At 43.9% G+C, this 15996-nt stretch overlaps 1 protein-coding gene across 1 annotated transcript in view; it reads left to right on the top strand.

The window, feature by feature from the left end:
* Positions 1-15996, top strand: part of gfra2b (GDNF family receptor alpha 2b) — a 140555-nt gene that overhangs the window by 83146 nt on the left and 41413 nt on the right. The window contains exon 4 of the mRNA XM_040026810.1: positions 14427-14626. Within this exon, the coding sequence (XP_039882744.1) occupies positions 14427-14626 (200 nt within the window). The remainder of the gene's footprint in view (positions 1-14426; positions 14627-15996) is intronic.

Genomic DNA, 15996 nt, shown 5'->3' with positions numbered 1-15996 from the left:
CTTGGTGTGAGAGATGAGAGGCTCATATGAACACCGGTTGGAGACCGCAGTTATGGCAACCGTTGCCTTTGAACCGGGGACCAGGTGTGTTGCTGTCGTGTCTTCACTCTGCTCTGGCTGAAGATCATGTGACTGTACTCTAACAGAGCTGCCACGTGTTGCATCTATCTGTGCCCAGCTCAAAATCAGGACGTTTGCAAAGCAAGTAATCCAGCAGATTAATGACAGACCTCCTGCTGTGGATGGATCATCTCGTATGTTCTCTCACCTGGTTTCTCTGTTTTCGGCATTGTCTTCCTGTCATGTGACGGTGTTCGTCTCTGCCCATCAGATTCTTATATAATCTAGTTTAGGCACAGCAGTGCTGTATATTGTTTGTTAGTTCAGTCAGAATGAACTTTACTGAAACAGCTGGAAGCACAGACACTCATCCTTTTATTTTTTTAACTCAGAGTTATTTTTAGCGAGTGAAGGAGGATTTAGACTCGGACATGGTTAGTGGTGTCCGTATGAAGTTTGGAGAACTTGTTGTGGTATGATATTCTGTCACATGTAAAATGATTAACTCATTAAGTCTTGAGAGCCTGCTAGCAGGAACCCTTGAAGCTGTTTGCTGAGCTGCGAGGTTTCTGTTGTATTTCAGGGTGCTTAAAGAACCACATGCCTGGGTTTGTTCAGAAGTTAGTGCAGCTACACTCACAAAAACCCGGCAACTCTTCAAATGGTGCTCAGACCACATCTTCACTCAACATGTGGAGGTGTCAGAACTCTTCATTAGGGGTACAGACTTGTCACATGTCGAGTTTAGAAAGTCAAAGAGCTAAGCCAGTCAGACTCAGTAGCTGTGACTGCAGGTTGTTTGTGTGGGTGGTGGATCATTCCTCCACCACATGAAGCTGAATGCAGGTGTGAACCCCCCAGTGTACCACAGAAATGCTCCTCAGGCTGTTTGGGGTCACCTGTGAAAGGTGGAGCTGACAGAGCTGCAGGTGGTGTGGGTGTGCTCCACCCTGCTGCAGTCACGTCTTCCCTTCTTGTCTTCATCTTCTCACTCTGTCACAGCTCGACCTCTTTTCCTTTTCCCCTTCATCTCCCCGCTCTCTCTCTCTCTCCTACGCCCACATCCTCCCTCCAGTTCTGTTTCTGACCTCGTTAGATCGTGTCTCCGTGGTGTGTATATATCTATAACGGACACTGGAGCAGTGTTTTAATAAAACATTATGTGTGTGTGTGTGTGTGTGTATGTGTGTGTGTGAGTGTGTGTGTGCGCGCGTATAGCCCTGAGCGGGGCTCTGTGTGTATATCCTGTTGAGACTGTGTGTGAGGAAGATAACAGGACAACCTAGGGCAACTCTCTAATTGGCCCGCACTCCTGCCCTGGATACTCGCTCTCTTTCTCTCTATATATATCTGCTCCTCTTCAAACATTGCGCTCATATCATTCCTTCTTCTTCTTCTTCTCTGCTGGAAGGTAGAGAGAGCCGGGTAGAGGGAGGAAGACGCCGCGGGTCGAGAGGGTTAAACAGCGAGACAGACTCTAATGAAACAGTCACTCTGAAGGAGGAGGAAGCGGCTCTGTTATGTATTCATCTTATGCTAGCACACAATCAGAGCTCTGCAGCGCTGTGGTGTGAATGTGCTGCGGTGTGAAGCAGTTTGAAGTGAGGAAGGATTTAAACGTTGTACCTGAGTCAGGTTTGGAAATCTTTTCGCCTGCAGTAGTGGGAAAAGTGCTTTCCTGTACATCTTTAATTCATGGAGCTTTTCTCTACTCTTAGTTCAAAGCTGATGTTAAAGTCAAGTTTAACAAGAAAGTCCAGTTCATGAATGACACGTGGAGGCAGGCTTTGCTGACTGGTATATATGGATGGTATGGATGGTATATAAAAGACAGACATAACTGAACTGTTGCTGCACACTAGTGTATGATGATCTGTTCTAAATGCTCAACATTTGCATGGTGGTCACCTGCTAATACCTACTAATTAAAGCCTCACCCCCCTAAATTGGAGCTCTTCTTGCATGGTCTGTTAGCACAGTAACCTCATAGAAGTCATACTATTGGTCACATGATGTCATGACCGTGTTTGTGCTGCACAAACACGGTCCAGAGGTCCAGTTTAGGTAAAGCCTAGCAGACAGCTAGCAGCTACAGCCACCTTTGTCACCATCCACCTGTTAGTTAAAGAGGCCACACCCCTAATAATGCAAACTTTAAGCCTTAAAACAGGTGAGTTATAAAAACACTCTGCCCCATAACATTGTTACAAAGGAGGAAACGTTTTGGGCTGTGACAAACAAGAACATGATTTAAATGTGTAAAAAGTAGAGGATCAATAATAGAGCCCTGTGGAACGCCACGGCCCCAAGAAAACACTCTGTGATGCCCTGTTCCCTTTTCTTGTGACTCACGGTGATCTCTGATGGTTACTGCTTCCAGAAAACCCCTCATTTATATGTGGACTCATGTTTCCTAAAACAAAAAATGCTGCTATTTGAAGTCTTCAGTCTCTTAATACATATGGCAGGTCTAGTGCTCATTTAACCACAGCTTTTCTGCTTCTCTGTGTGACACTGAAGGATGCCTTCAGTATTTGACACTGACACCATGTCAAATATTTGGATGATTTACCAAAATTCATGCAATTATACCACAGTGCAAGTTAACAGGTGAGTTATAAAAACATCCTCCCACTGTACAAGTGATATGAAGGTGTTAGAATTATCCACAGAGACCAAGAAGTTTGTGTATCAGGCTGTAAACATGTTTATTTTTACTGTAAAGATTTAACATGGGAGTCTATGGGGGCTGGCTCACTGCTGCCTCTGCTGCTTTTCTGTTTTTCTTCTTTGTTATTGCTCCATAATAAATCACATGCACAACTTTTCATCATATTCATGTCCTCTCCCCAGTCTGTGAATACTGGTGTCTGCAGCTTCCATGTTAAAAAGAAAAGAAAAGAAAAGAAAAAAAGTCCCTAAAAACAAAAACTGTTGTCAGTCATAAAAAAGCAGCTCTCAGAGTTTCTGTTGAAATGTGCAGCTGTTATTTCACAGTTAATGAAAATATCCCAGCAGCTATTTTTATCACATCCAAGTGCAACATGCACAATGTGAAGCACTTTTACACAACAGTCAGTGGAAATCTGGCACCCTGCTGTAGTCTCATAATTTATATTTTAATAGTGCATACTACTCATTTTAAATAACTTTTATTTTTATGCCTCAAAAGTTTGAGGGGACCCAGAAAAGTTTCTTTCAAACTTTTATTTTAAATGAGCAGCATGAAGAGGGAGTACATAAAAAGTACAGCAAAGGCATTAACAAGGATCTTTATGATTTTTTCTCATAATGACGTTCTTGTGAGAAGAAATGGAAACATCCTCCTGTACACCTGCGTAGATGTCCCATTAAGATCACTAATGATTAGTGATTTGTGATGTCATTAATCATTAAAACTTCTGATCAACTTTATGCTGTTTTGTGCCATCCTTTGAAAACAAACGTGGCCTTTTATTGGTTTTATGCAGCTTTTCTGTGCTTCCAAACTGAGTGTTTCTTCAGTTATGGAGCATTAAAGAGGATTCTGCAGTTCAAATTGATAATAATGCATTCCCTCAGGCTGATGTAGAATTTAGTGTCATATTAACAGTGACGGCCTAACCAGGTGATGGACTCTTTCTAATCTGGACAGAGGGAGCAGCTGCCTCTGCTGTGCAGAGCCACAAAATTAAGACGAGTGCGTGTGGAGCGGAGGAAGCCTGCTTCATTTCACAGAATCGATATAATCGGGTGTGAGGAGGTGTTAGCTGCCCCTCAGAGACTAAACACGCCCATTTAACTAAGTGCGCTATGGAAACACTGAGAAGGCTGCATAAATTCAGAAATTATTCATGGGCTGGAAACACAAGTTTTCTGTATGTCCCTGAACGTGCCGTGAAACAGTGTGCATAACGAGCGCAGCACAAACCTCAGTGACGCTGAGCTACCTTCATTTCGATTTCTGGACATAAGCTGTTAAATCCTCGTGCATGTTCTCTCGCTGTTTTGTCCCACTTCAAAGCCGGCGCTGTTTGGATGTGGAGAATGAGAATGTTCCGGCTGTCCTGCAGGAATATAAGCACATTGTGGCTTTATCTGTGCTGTCTGTCAAGGATGAAGATGTCGAGTTTCCGCCACATTCAGCTCAGCGAGAACAACTCCAAACTGCTGAACTTTAATGAAACCAACCAGGCCAGCGAGCGTTTAGCTGCTGAAGCTGCTGTGGAGGCAGAGGTGATATCAGGCCGATCAGGGTGATGAAGCAGCTTCAAGCTGGAAAATGAGCTGCAAGTCAAAAAGGTTCAAACAGCCTCGCTGTCCTCAGTTATATTTGCATACTGGCTTTAATGCACCTGATTACCTCATCAGCTCATTAGCTGCCCAGCATCACTGGTGTGGATATCTCTAGTAGGTGTGACCAACACCTGGTTGTAGGCTCAGTCATCTGTTTTCACCTTATTAAATGGTGCTGATGTCACGCTGATGAAGTGGCTTTTAGGCCTTAAGTGGCTGTCAGCTCAAGGACAAAGACTTATTTTAGAGGTTTTTTTGCATAACATGCACCTCCCAGTACCTTTAACTGCCTTTATCTGAACTTCAATCAACTTTCAGCTCTTCTTCTGCTTTACTGCAAAAAGTTCTGTATGTCTTCCACAAGAGAACCAGTGACAGAGAACAGAGAACTGATGTCGTCTGACAAAGACAGACTAATTTTATCAACAGCACAAAGCTCTGTCATGAGGAAATGAATCTAATGGAATAAAAAAACAAAAAAACTTGCATGAATAACAAAATCAAAGCAATTGATATAGTATATTTTAATATTTTGAGAAAATTAAAGTCAAATTTATACAAATGTTTATTTTTGCATCAGAGCAACTTCATGTCACATCTGCAGCTCAGCGCCATCAGCAGGCAAAGCAGCAACCTTCCAAAATAAGTCAGACATGTAGCTGTGTGAATAACTGGGCAGCCAGATAATTAAAGTGCTAATTTTTAATGAGAATAGGAACGAGTCTCAGGGAGTTGCTCCGAGGTAAGACATTTACAGAGTTGGAGACACTGAGGCCGTGCACAACATCATCTACTACAGTCAACAACATCCTACCCAATTGACGGCCTTCGAGTGAATCAGCAGCCCTCTCCAACATCGTTGATCCCTTCAGGAGGCTCTGAAACATCCTCATCATCAGCTCTGCCAGCCCGGTCAGCTCATTCATGATTGATCTGGTAGAGAGATCTACCAACCCAAAAGTATGATCAAAGTTTGCTGTTGGAGACAAACAGAGTTACAGCTCATCGCTCTGCATTCAGCGTACTTCTCTTCCACCTCCACCTCCTCTCTCTGCCTGTCAAACGTTTTCTGCTCAGTTAGATAAAGTGAAAAGTTTGGACGTGCTCGACGGTGGACGGCTCCATCATTTCCAGACGACTCACTCTCTGCACTCAGATGATGGGCAGACAAAGTTTTTGGGGAAAGTGCTTAAAACAAAAACTTTCTGCAGATCATTAGCATGAGCGAGACACCTGCTGGGAATGTAGGACGCTGGCTGTTGTGCAGTTTATGCATGAAGCAGCATCACTCAGTCACAGCATCTCTGCCTCTTCACCCTCTCAGACATTATCAGTTTCTGTCGAAGGACCTTATCATTGATTCTTTTCCTCATCAGAAGTTAGTTTTCAGTACATCTGTGGGTGGGCAATACCCAAACCTTAAAGCCTCTGCAAACCCAAACCAGCAACAGCCTGCTGTGGGTTTGGGTTTGCCTGACATGCTGCTGTAGAGGTGTCAGGGTAAATATTCAGCTAAGACCCTTAGAACCAAAACCACAAGCTGACCAGCAAGTAAAAGCACAAAATAGAAGCAGAGTAGAAAACAATGAGAACAATTAAAAAACAATACTCCCGCAGGATAACATGTCCAGTTTCCCCATGCAACTTGATTGCTCTTTATAAGTAACCGACAACTCACTCCAAATAACTCATCCTGACTCCTTCACATGTGAATGATTCCACAGTCTTTAGGGCTTGACAGGAGAGTCAGGGAAGCACCTGGAACAGATCTGGGTTTAACCTTTCTTCTGGTTTTTATTTTTCTGCATCAGATTTAACAAGTGTGAGAAAAAACTCAAAGTATCAGTGATGTTTCCTGAAAGACGTGTGGGTGGTGAAGACGTCTTCACGATGGCTCGACTTTCTGCTTTCATGGAGCCACAAAGCAACACCTCAACAGCTCGAGCTTTCCTGGAAACACACAACGGCTAGTGTGTGTGTGTGTGTGTGTATTGTACTCTGTCAGTAGATGTTTGAGCTCAAAGAAGAACATGTTCCATGAGGGCCGACTCTGTCACTGATAATAAAATGATAATTAAACCACCAGAGAGCATCCCATCCTGTAAACTTCTACATGTGTAGCACACGGAGAGCCTGAGTGTGTCTGTGTGTGTGTGTCTGTGCGTGTAACTATGTGTGTGTTCGTGTGTGTATGTCTATGTATGTGTGTTTGCGTCTGTGTGCGTGTGTGCTATCTGCAGTGTGAAGATGCTGATAGGACCCTGCAGAGGTGCATTGATGGTGACCACATTCATATTTAATTAGTGAGGTGTCAGTCAGAGGTGATGGCAGCTCACAGCGGTGTCCTCTCCGTCACCTCGGCTCACTCCGGCCGTATCGACACAGACGCGGTGCAGAAGTTCAAAGGGTGAAACGATGCTGCTGCATAGCTGCAGATCTGAGCAGCAATCACAGGTTGAGGGTCTTCATGGAAGCAAATGACATCAGCGATAAGCAGAAGCATGTTGTTTCTGTATAAAATACTGACAGTGGTTTTTGCTAGATGGCATAAATATGAAAATCCAAGGTCACTTCCTTCTGGAGTTGTAAAAACTGGACCTCTGACCTTGAGGTCAGAGTTGGAGGTGAAGTTGTCTGAAGGTCTAATATAGATAAATGTTCCCAGCTTTGAGGCTGAAGACCTGCAGGGACCAGCTGTTACTTAAAAACCCACCACCTCCACCTTTTCCTAATGAATTTGAATCATCTTAAAAGAAGTGATTTTTAAAAGGTTTCGGTTTAGCGCACAGCATGTTAGGTATTTGAGATTGCAGTATTGACATCATTCCCCACTCTTCCAGAGTGGATGAATCTGCATCCGGTGTCCCGTGCTGCTCTCAACCTGAGGAGGTTCAGCTTGATGGTTTTTGTGTAAACAGAGAAACTGGCGCACTGCGCAATGAGCTCATACCTCCACCGAGGAAAAGCCAATTTAATTCATATTTCTGAGGTTTGGAGGCTCCGCTCCTTCGAGGATTCTCTGCATGAGATTATTTTTTCTGGGGTTTCATTGATCGTGCCCAGTTTTCTGCCTCACAGGAAGCCTTTGATTTCTCTGCTCAGCACTGGAGGCGTTGTCAGTCACTGATGTAAATTTGCTAAAACACTGAGGGAAATGTCATGATGCCACGCTTCATGATCTGTCCCTGAGCCGCAGATACAGCTGTCTTTTCCATTGGAGTTGTGTGATTGGATGTGTTAGGCTGAGACTTAATGGTGTCCACACGTGTGTGTTCACACTCGACATGCTGGTGTGACATTCACACACTTGATTGGATCTCACCGTAGCCCTGGAGACGAGGAGGTGTCGTTGTTCTGTAGATCCTGATCGTGTTGGAGGGCAACAGACATGTGCTCAGCTCTGCTGCTGCAGGTAGAGCCGCAAACATCACGACCCACCCACCCAGTCTCTGAGCACACCATTAAATACATAATCACCGCCCATTTTATTAGGTACACCTGTTCAATCCCTCGTTAACACTGATGTCTAATCAGCCAATCGCATGGCAGCAGCTCAGAGCCTTTAGGTGTGCAAACATGCTGAAATTCAAACTAGAGGTGGTCTCGTCCAGGTATCGATAGTATCAGATCGATGCTTTGTTTCTATCCTCTATGTGCAGCTCACTGAAGCGTGTTAAATAAGTAATTTTTTTAATAAAATTCTACACCCCGAACATGAGCTATGAAACATGTCTGTGCTGACTGTCTGCTTTATTTACAGCCTGCAGCACAGTTAAACTACAGACGCTGAGCCAGACAACTCTACATTCAGCTCAGTCACAGTGATTTAGTGATACTTAAAATGCCTTCAGAATTTGCAAACTGATGATGGTTCATCTCATAAATCAGGACACACTGCGCTCCCCGACATCAGCTGCCTGTAGAAATAGTTAAAAATATCACTATTGGCATCGGTATCAGTGGTACTGGCCCTGTATTTACCCGGTGTTGGATATACACCAATCTGCAGAGTGGCGCAGCACGAGTTCAAACTGAGCATCAGAATGAGAAGAAAGTTGCTTTAAGGGCCTGAGGGCGGCGTGGTTGTTGGTCTGAGTGTTGCACAATCTGCTAATCTGCTGCGATTTTACCACCAACCACCATCACAGACATCAGCTCTCTGGGAGGAAACGCCCTGCTGAGTTCAGAGGTCAGAAGAGAAACAGCAGACTGCTGATAGAAAGGTACTCATTACAACCAAGAAGAACCTTCAAGCAGATGGGCTGCAGCAGCAGGAGACCACATTGTGTCATTCCTGTCAGTAAGAACAAGAAACTCAGACTCACAACACAGTCTGGTTTCTGAACATGACAAGTTCGCTGCACTCAGTCCAACAGAGCACCTTCACCTTCATCACAAAGGCAGCAACACACCTGCAGAAACTGTGTGATGATGTCATGATGATGTCATACCATGGAACAAAGTCTGAGGAACGTTTCCAGCAGCTTGTTGAGTTAAAGCAGCTCTGAATGAAAAGAGCCCATCCACATCCTAACAAGGTGTAACTAATAAAGTGGCCAGTGTTTAATTAAAGTCTAATAACACATTGGCGGCATAAAGTAAATGTAAAGAAATGAACACACACACACACACACACACACACACACACAGTGTCCTGTCCTTCAGTAGGCTTCCAGACGTTGGTCATCAGGGAACAGGATGATACAGAAGGATGATTCTTAACTGTGAATCATGCAAAGCCACTCTGATAAATTCCATGAGTGAAAAACGGAGCAGGGCATGATCAGGGAGCGCTTCATTTAAACCCATTAAACTCAGGATGTTCAGTATTTGGATGAAGCCGCTCATGAGAAGAAACCTCAGCCTGTCAGTCACATTTAATCAGCACTCAGGTAAAACAGATCAGACTCAATGAAGCTCAGCTCGTTAACAAAGAAGCTGCACTGATGGTGTCTTACCACGTTGCTGATGATATCGTTTAATCAGCACCTCACAGGCCGTCAGCTGACCCCCTCTCCCTGTAATGTCCTGTAGCCAGTGAGCAGAGACCTGTCAGACATGCCGCCAGTCCTTCGGCCTGCTTCTGCTCCACTTAAGACTATTTGCCTGTTAGCAGCTGACCCAGGGTCAGCCAGTCTGGGCGTGTCCCTGTGTATCATGCGCTCATCAGAAACGTCCTGCACAGCGGTGGTGGTCAGAGCAGTCTGCCTCACAGGCAGGAGATGCTAATCAGCACAGCTGTACATGTGAATGCAGGTGATTACATGTAATAACATGTGGGTACATGTGATTGCAGCACTCAGACCTGACATGGACACGACTACAGCACTTTCACTGCTCCTGCAGCGTGCTCACTGTTAAACCCTAACACAGCTGCAGGACACAGAACCACAAACACTGCCTCCTGTTACAGTCCTAATTAGGTCACATGGTGAGTGCACTGATGGAGCTGAAGTTGTTGATGGAGGAATGACAGACTTCTGTGCTGCTGCTTGTTGGGTGGATGCTGTTGTCACGGCCAGCGGGGGCAGACCGTGTGGAGAGCGTGTGGTGGACCCAGGCGCGAACACGGGAGTGAACTTAAACTGAAAGCGAGCCTTTATTTGGGCTGATGCAGGAGGGAGTAGACAAAACATAACAGGGACAGAGACTGCAACTAACCAAAAACCTAAACTGGGAAAACACTAACCTGACTGAAAGGAATAACTATGATCACTGTGAACAGAATGCTGTGCAGATGCATGGAAACTGAACCAAATGGCATGACGAAACAGACATGAACATGACCTGCACAGAACCTCATCGTGCGGCTGCATGAAAAACAACATAAACCAAATGGCAAACATGAACTGCACAGACAGTGGCGTGTCTAGAAAATTTTTGTTGGGGGGGCCAGGTAGGGGCACAGATTTGGAGAAGGGTGGCAGATGTAATTGGCAGATAATGTTAAAAACAATTCTACCAACCGTTAACCATAATTCAATAACCCTATAAACCTAATAACCGAATGCGCTTTTAACTCTTATTAGAATGAGATTTTAACCACTATGGTGCAAAGTTTTTAGATACTGCGTTGATAAAGTACAAGAGATACAATCAGTCAGTGTTTATTCAGCAGTCAAGGACATCAATATTTGCATAGTATTTTTAATGACATGTAGTGCACATATGTTTTGGGCAAAAACATTTTTGAATATTAAAATACGAACATTTTTAACATACAATTGGCAAATTAGCCAATGCAAAACCAATGCCTGTTAAAAAAAAAAAAAAAAAAAAAAAGATAATCTTCTCACAAACTGGTGTTTGATTTTGAAACAGGAAAAAAGTGGGGAAACAACTGAAAAGACTAACATTTGAATAAAACCTGAAAGCAAGTAAATACTTTATATGCTGGCTTATGGTCAACTTTGGTAATATTGATAAAGAACAACACTGGCTGATGATGAAATACAGTCAGCTGGCATGGTGACACTGCCAGTATTAACCTGCAGGGCTGGACTGGGACAAAAAAAAAAAAAAAAAAAAAAAAATATCGGGCATTTTGACTACAGACCGGCCCACCAGGTATTAAAGCCATAAAGCCTTTGAATGAAAACAAATGCTGTTGTGACAGTGATGTACACTGTCTTTTTGGTATATGTATGATTTCTATACATTTTACGTCAGATAAAAACTTTGTTCGCAAGATTCAGATAATTATTTAATAAAAGCTAAATATTTGAATTGAGAATAAGAAATAAAAGTATTTCTCTGTGCCCCCTTTCCCTGTTAATGCCCTACCTGGCCCCCTGGCAACACTTTGCTAGACCCGCCCCTGCACAGTTACCAGCTGTCAGCTACATAGAAAAGAATCCTGGTGTTATTTGTCTCTCAGAAACAGTTCATAACTTCCCTTCAACTCATTCATGTCACCTAAAAGGTAAACCTGTTTCTCCGTCACCTGTTCAGCTCTGATGATTCAGTAAGGACATCTCCTGGTTTCATCTTCATGTTTCCCTCTCACCACATATCCAAACCGACATCATGACCAGCAGCTTTACAGCTGTGGCTCCAGCAAACATCAGCTGATACTAGAAATTAATATTAAATAAATTCTAACAACAGCTGATCAAGCTTAAATGTGCTGCTGTTGTTTAGCGTGACATCTGCTGGTTTCCTCTTTCTGGCGCAAAGTGGGCGATAAACAAACAAGAGAGCCGATCAGCTGATCATTGATCAGTTTCATGATTGAAGTAGCAACAGGAGAGGGAGGGTGAGAGGATGAAAGAAGATGCAGCTGATAGCGTAAAGACAGAAAAACTCAAGCTTTGTGTCTTTTTTCCATTCTAGCTGAAATCCGCAACAAACTGTTCCTTTTCAGCTCAACACGAAACGCGTAATAATTTCTCTGAATATGGGACGATCCCGTTTTTTACGGGACGGTTGGCAACTCTACTAACAAACCTTATGAATAAAATAAAGTTCACTATCAGTAACATCATAGCAACCGAACAGCTGTATAGAAACTCGTCATGCTAGCTCACGCAGTATGAGGTATTGTAACTGAGTGTAAAAAGTCAGCACAACGAAAATAAACTGCACCTAAACTTGGTTTATATCTGACCCAGATAGACTGCAGGTCATAACTTCTTACCTGAAGTTCAGTTCACATGACACTTGGACCGGCGGCCACCTCGGGTCTCTCCTCCTGCCTCACCTTCCCTCATCCACCTGTTGCCTCTGTGGAAGCTCCGCCATAGCCACCACCAAACAACTGAGTTATTTTTATACATCGGCCAGCACCTGGCCAATCCACCACCTCTCATTGTTCATGCCATTACAAAAATAAATAAATAAATAAATAAGTCATCAGCCCACCATGCAAACGTCCGATGGCTAGTCCAGCTATGTTAACTTGTTAACCTTTCGCTGAAAAAAATGTTTTCTGCGGTGCCGTCTTTCGTGCTTGGCTCTCCTACCTTTGCTAACATGATGCTCATAGTGCAGAAGCCAGTGCTGCATTCACTTACCCTCGGATATCTGAGCTTCACTGTGAAACCATAATCGTACATTTGATATTTCATTAAATTTTGTTGTTTTAGCTTCGGGGTGGCACCTGGGGTGGCCAGTCTGGTGGGGGGGGTGGCCTGTGCCCCCCAGGCCACCCCGCTGGATACGCCACTGTGCACAGAATCCTGAAAAACACTTAACTTGACCAGAGGGGAAGTACACAGACAACAAACAAAGGAAGACTGAGGACTTAAATACACACATGAGGTGATCAGGGGAAGTGGAGACACATGAGAACACAGCTGACTCGAATGAAACATAATGACAATACAGGGGAGAGAAACACTAACTACAATGAACAAAGAACACCAGACTTACAAAATAAAACAGGAAACACGGAGCCATAGACATGGAGAAAAAACATGACATGAACTTAACCGCATAGACATGAAACGTAGACGCAGGAACCAGGCTGAAACTAACTAGACTGAAAATGAATACAAAAAATACATAAAAACTCAAACACTGGGTCACACGACCCAGTACCGTGACAGCTGTGCTGTTTAGGATTGTGTCACAGTGAGCTGTCTCTGAGAGCAGGGAGCCCTGACTGACGGAGGCATGTTCTGTGTCTGTTTGTGGGTCTGTGTGCGGCGCTGATTGCTGTTTTGTGTGGTTTTCTTTCTTCACAGTCTGAGTTGTTAAAATGTTTCTGTGTGGATGTTGAGTCTCTCTATTAAACACGTCCAATAAATAAAAGTAGTTTTATATATTTGAAGAAGGATGCAGACTGATTGACTCTGAATCATGGAGCAAACTTAAGCAGTAAGTGGTTTACGCAGGATTACAGAGGATTAGTCACATGAGCTCGTACAGCGTACCAAAGACAGCTCTTCTTCATTTAAGTTTATCTGAATTCATCACAACAACTCAGACATCCTGATAAAAATATCATTTATAAAATCTCAGCTTTGTATTTAGAGTTTTCTGTTTTAGGAAGAAACACAGTTACAATGATGACCTGTCCAATCACGTTGATGGACGTGATCTGTGATCACTCTGCTCTCATCCTGTGATTATTGGGCATGCGGGTGCAGGCTAGAGGGCTGACGGAGCAATCAGTCACACATCGTTCGTGTGATTTTAATATGTTATTCAGTACAAACATGTCACTGGGTTTACACAAAGATCGCAGGTTAGATAAATCAGAGATATTCCTGGCGACTAATTTCTTAGTCTACTAAAAAAAAGATTCTTCAACAATGAACCATGCCGCTTCATTATCAACATTACACGTTATACTCCAGACAGCAAGGCAGAAAAACACTTTAAATAAACTGATGTTAAATATTGTATAAAACATGGTAGTACAAAAGTTCACATGTTATTAAAACTGTGACTGAGCAATGCGCCGTGCATTATCGAAGCTGGTTGCTGTTCATCCACTTCAATAAAAGTTCAAATCTAAAATAACACATTAAATCATTCATTTATTTTCTTCTGCTGATCTGAAGTTGGATCTCGGGGGCAGCAGCAGGGAAGCCCAGACCTCCTTCTCACCGTCCTCCAGCTTATCCAGAACCATCAAGGCGTTCCCAGGCTAACCTCCTCTCTGGAGGACAAGCCCGGCCAGAATAGACAGGAGGCGAAATGTTCACTTTTCTACAATAAGCGAAGCTTCTCTGTAGTTATTATTCAAATTCACCTGTCTAATGGTGCATGCTGTAGTAGTGTTCTTATTATTTTGTCAAAGGTGACTTTCTGTTGTTCCTCTGAGTTTCTCTTTGTTTTTGTTTTTCTTTGACCTCCGGCCTTCGGACTTTTCAAAGTAAGTGGAGAAGCAGAAAAACACGGTTAATCATAAAAACAGAAATCGAAGCTTTCAGTCTAAAAGTGTCTTTTGGGAGACACGAGAGTGCCGCGAGTGGAGTGATTACAGCCTTGCTGATTGGAGCCTTGCTGAAGTCAAGTCGCTCTCTGAAAACGTTCAATTATCTTTCAGCAGATTATTTCATTAAGTGCACAAATTAGTGCAAGCTCGGGCACAAAGACGTGTGTGAGTCTCTTTAATTTATCTTTTATTTCTTCTCTCTCTGCAGATTCATCTCTGACCAAGATGAGCCCCTGCTCCGAGGCAGGGAAACCCTGTAACCCCTGTCTGGATGCGGCGAAGGCTTGTAACCTTAATGAGACGTGTAAACGTCTCCGATCTGCCTATAACTCCATCTGCAGCAAGACCACGCCCCCGCAGCCCTCTGCGGGCTATCAGGAGCCGTGTAGCAGGAAGCGGTGTCAGAAGGTGGGTGCAGCGCCTCAAGTTTGAGGGGAAATCCTGAAGCAGTATGAAAACTGCCCAGCGTTCAGCTCAGCTGCACGAAGTTCATCTTATTTCACACTTTCACACAGCGTAGATAAAAAAAATCTCCGAACTTCTCCACAACAGCATCCTGCTCCAGCGTCAGAGGCAGGGAATGTGGGAAATGTAGCAGGGAGGTGGTTTAAAGACAGGGAACATAGCTCTGACCCAGACTGCAGGTACATGCTGCAGGTCACAGGCAGGGGATGCTTAATAAGCCCTGTTTTATGCTGAAGGTCCTTCAGGCCTCATCCTCCTGGTCACACAGGCACAATTTTCTGTATTGAAGCAAGTGGTTTAACTCACACTCACTCTGATGGATGCACCAGGCTTTAGTATCTTGCCCAACGGTACTTCAACATACAGACTGCAGTAGCAGGGGGTCAAACCTCCAACCTTCTGATTCGTCAATAACTGCTCAGGGTGGCAGTTGAGCTCAGTGCGTTGAGCAGGCACCCATGTGCTGTACGGCTGAGAGCGGCCGGCCCAGGTTCAAATCTGACCCGCGGCCCTTTGCTGCATGTCTTCCCCTCTCTCTCCCTCCCTCTGCTTTCCTGCCAGCTCTTCACTGTATCTGTCAATAAGGCCAACATAAAAATTAAATAAATAACCATTTTCCTTCTGAGCCTCTGACTGAAACTAGTTCATGTAAATTGAGAGCATGCAGCACTCACTCACAGACTGATCTGTTTATCAGGTCATAATACCTGCAGGTGTAAATTATGTAATTATTCTCAGATGATCTTTTAGTACAGTAACCTCATAGCAGCCATATTATTGGTCAGATGATGTCATTAAAAATGCTCCACCAGCACAAACATATGCACATGTGCAGTTAGCACACAGCCAGCACTGACAGCTGCCCGTGTCTCAGCGCCCTTCAGAGTGATTGAGCATCATTTACAGCATTTGTGGCACCTGAGGCTCAAACCTCACGGCCTCCATGTTTAAACCGTCAGAGGGTCTCTCTGATGATGGTGATGATGTGACGGGACTGGACTGCAGAGCTGGTGTTATGGTATCAGCGCTGTGCAGGCTGTGATGCTAAAAGCTTTCTAAAGGCTAAAAGGTTATTAACGTTTCAAGTTCCTCCTCCTCGGTTTCGCTTTTACGTCAGTGGCAGAATTACACAAACTGTTTGTTGGAATAAAATCTTTAAAAACAGTCAAGTAAAAGTGCAGCATTTAAAATGCTTTTTTAATACGGTTATATTCCACCTGAGAAAGCATCTAAATTCAGCTCCACAGCTCCGAGGCTGAGCTGAACACCCCTGGGCTCCATGGATCACAGACTCCTGGGAAAATCCAACAAGT

This window comes from Simochromis diagramma, unplaced genomic scaffold (assembly GCF_900408965.1).
Source record: "Simochromis diagramma unplaced genomic scaffold, fSimDia1.1 OVJJ01000293.1, whole genome shotgun sequence".
Classification (NCBI taxonomy): Eukaryota; Metazoa; Chordata; class Actinopteri; order Cichliformes; family Cichlidae; genus Simochromis; species Simochromis diagramma.
The sequence above is the reverse complement of the archived record's forward strand: the minus strand, read 5'-3'. Positions and strand labels throughout refer to the sequence as shown.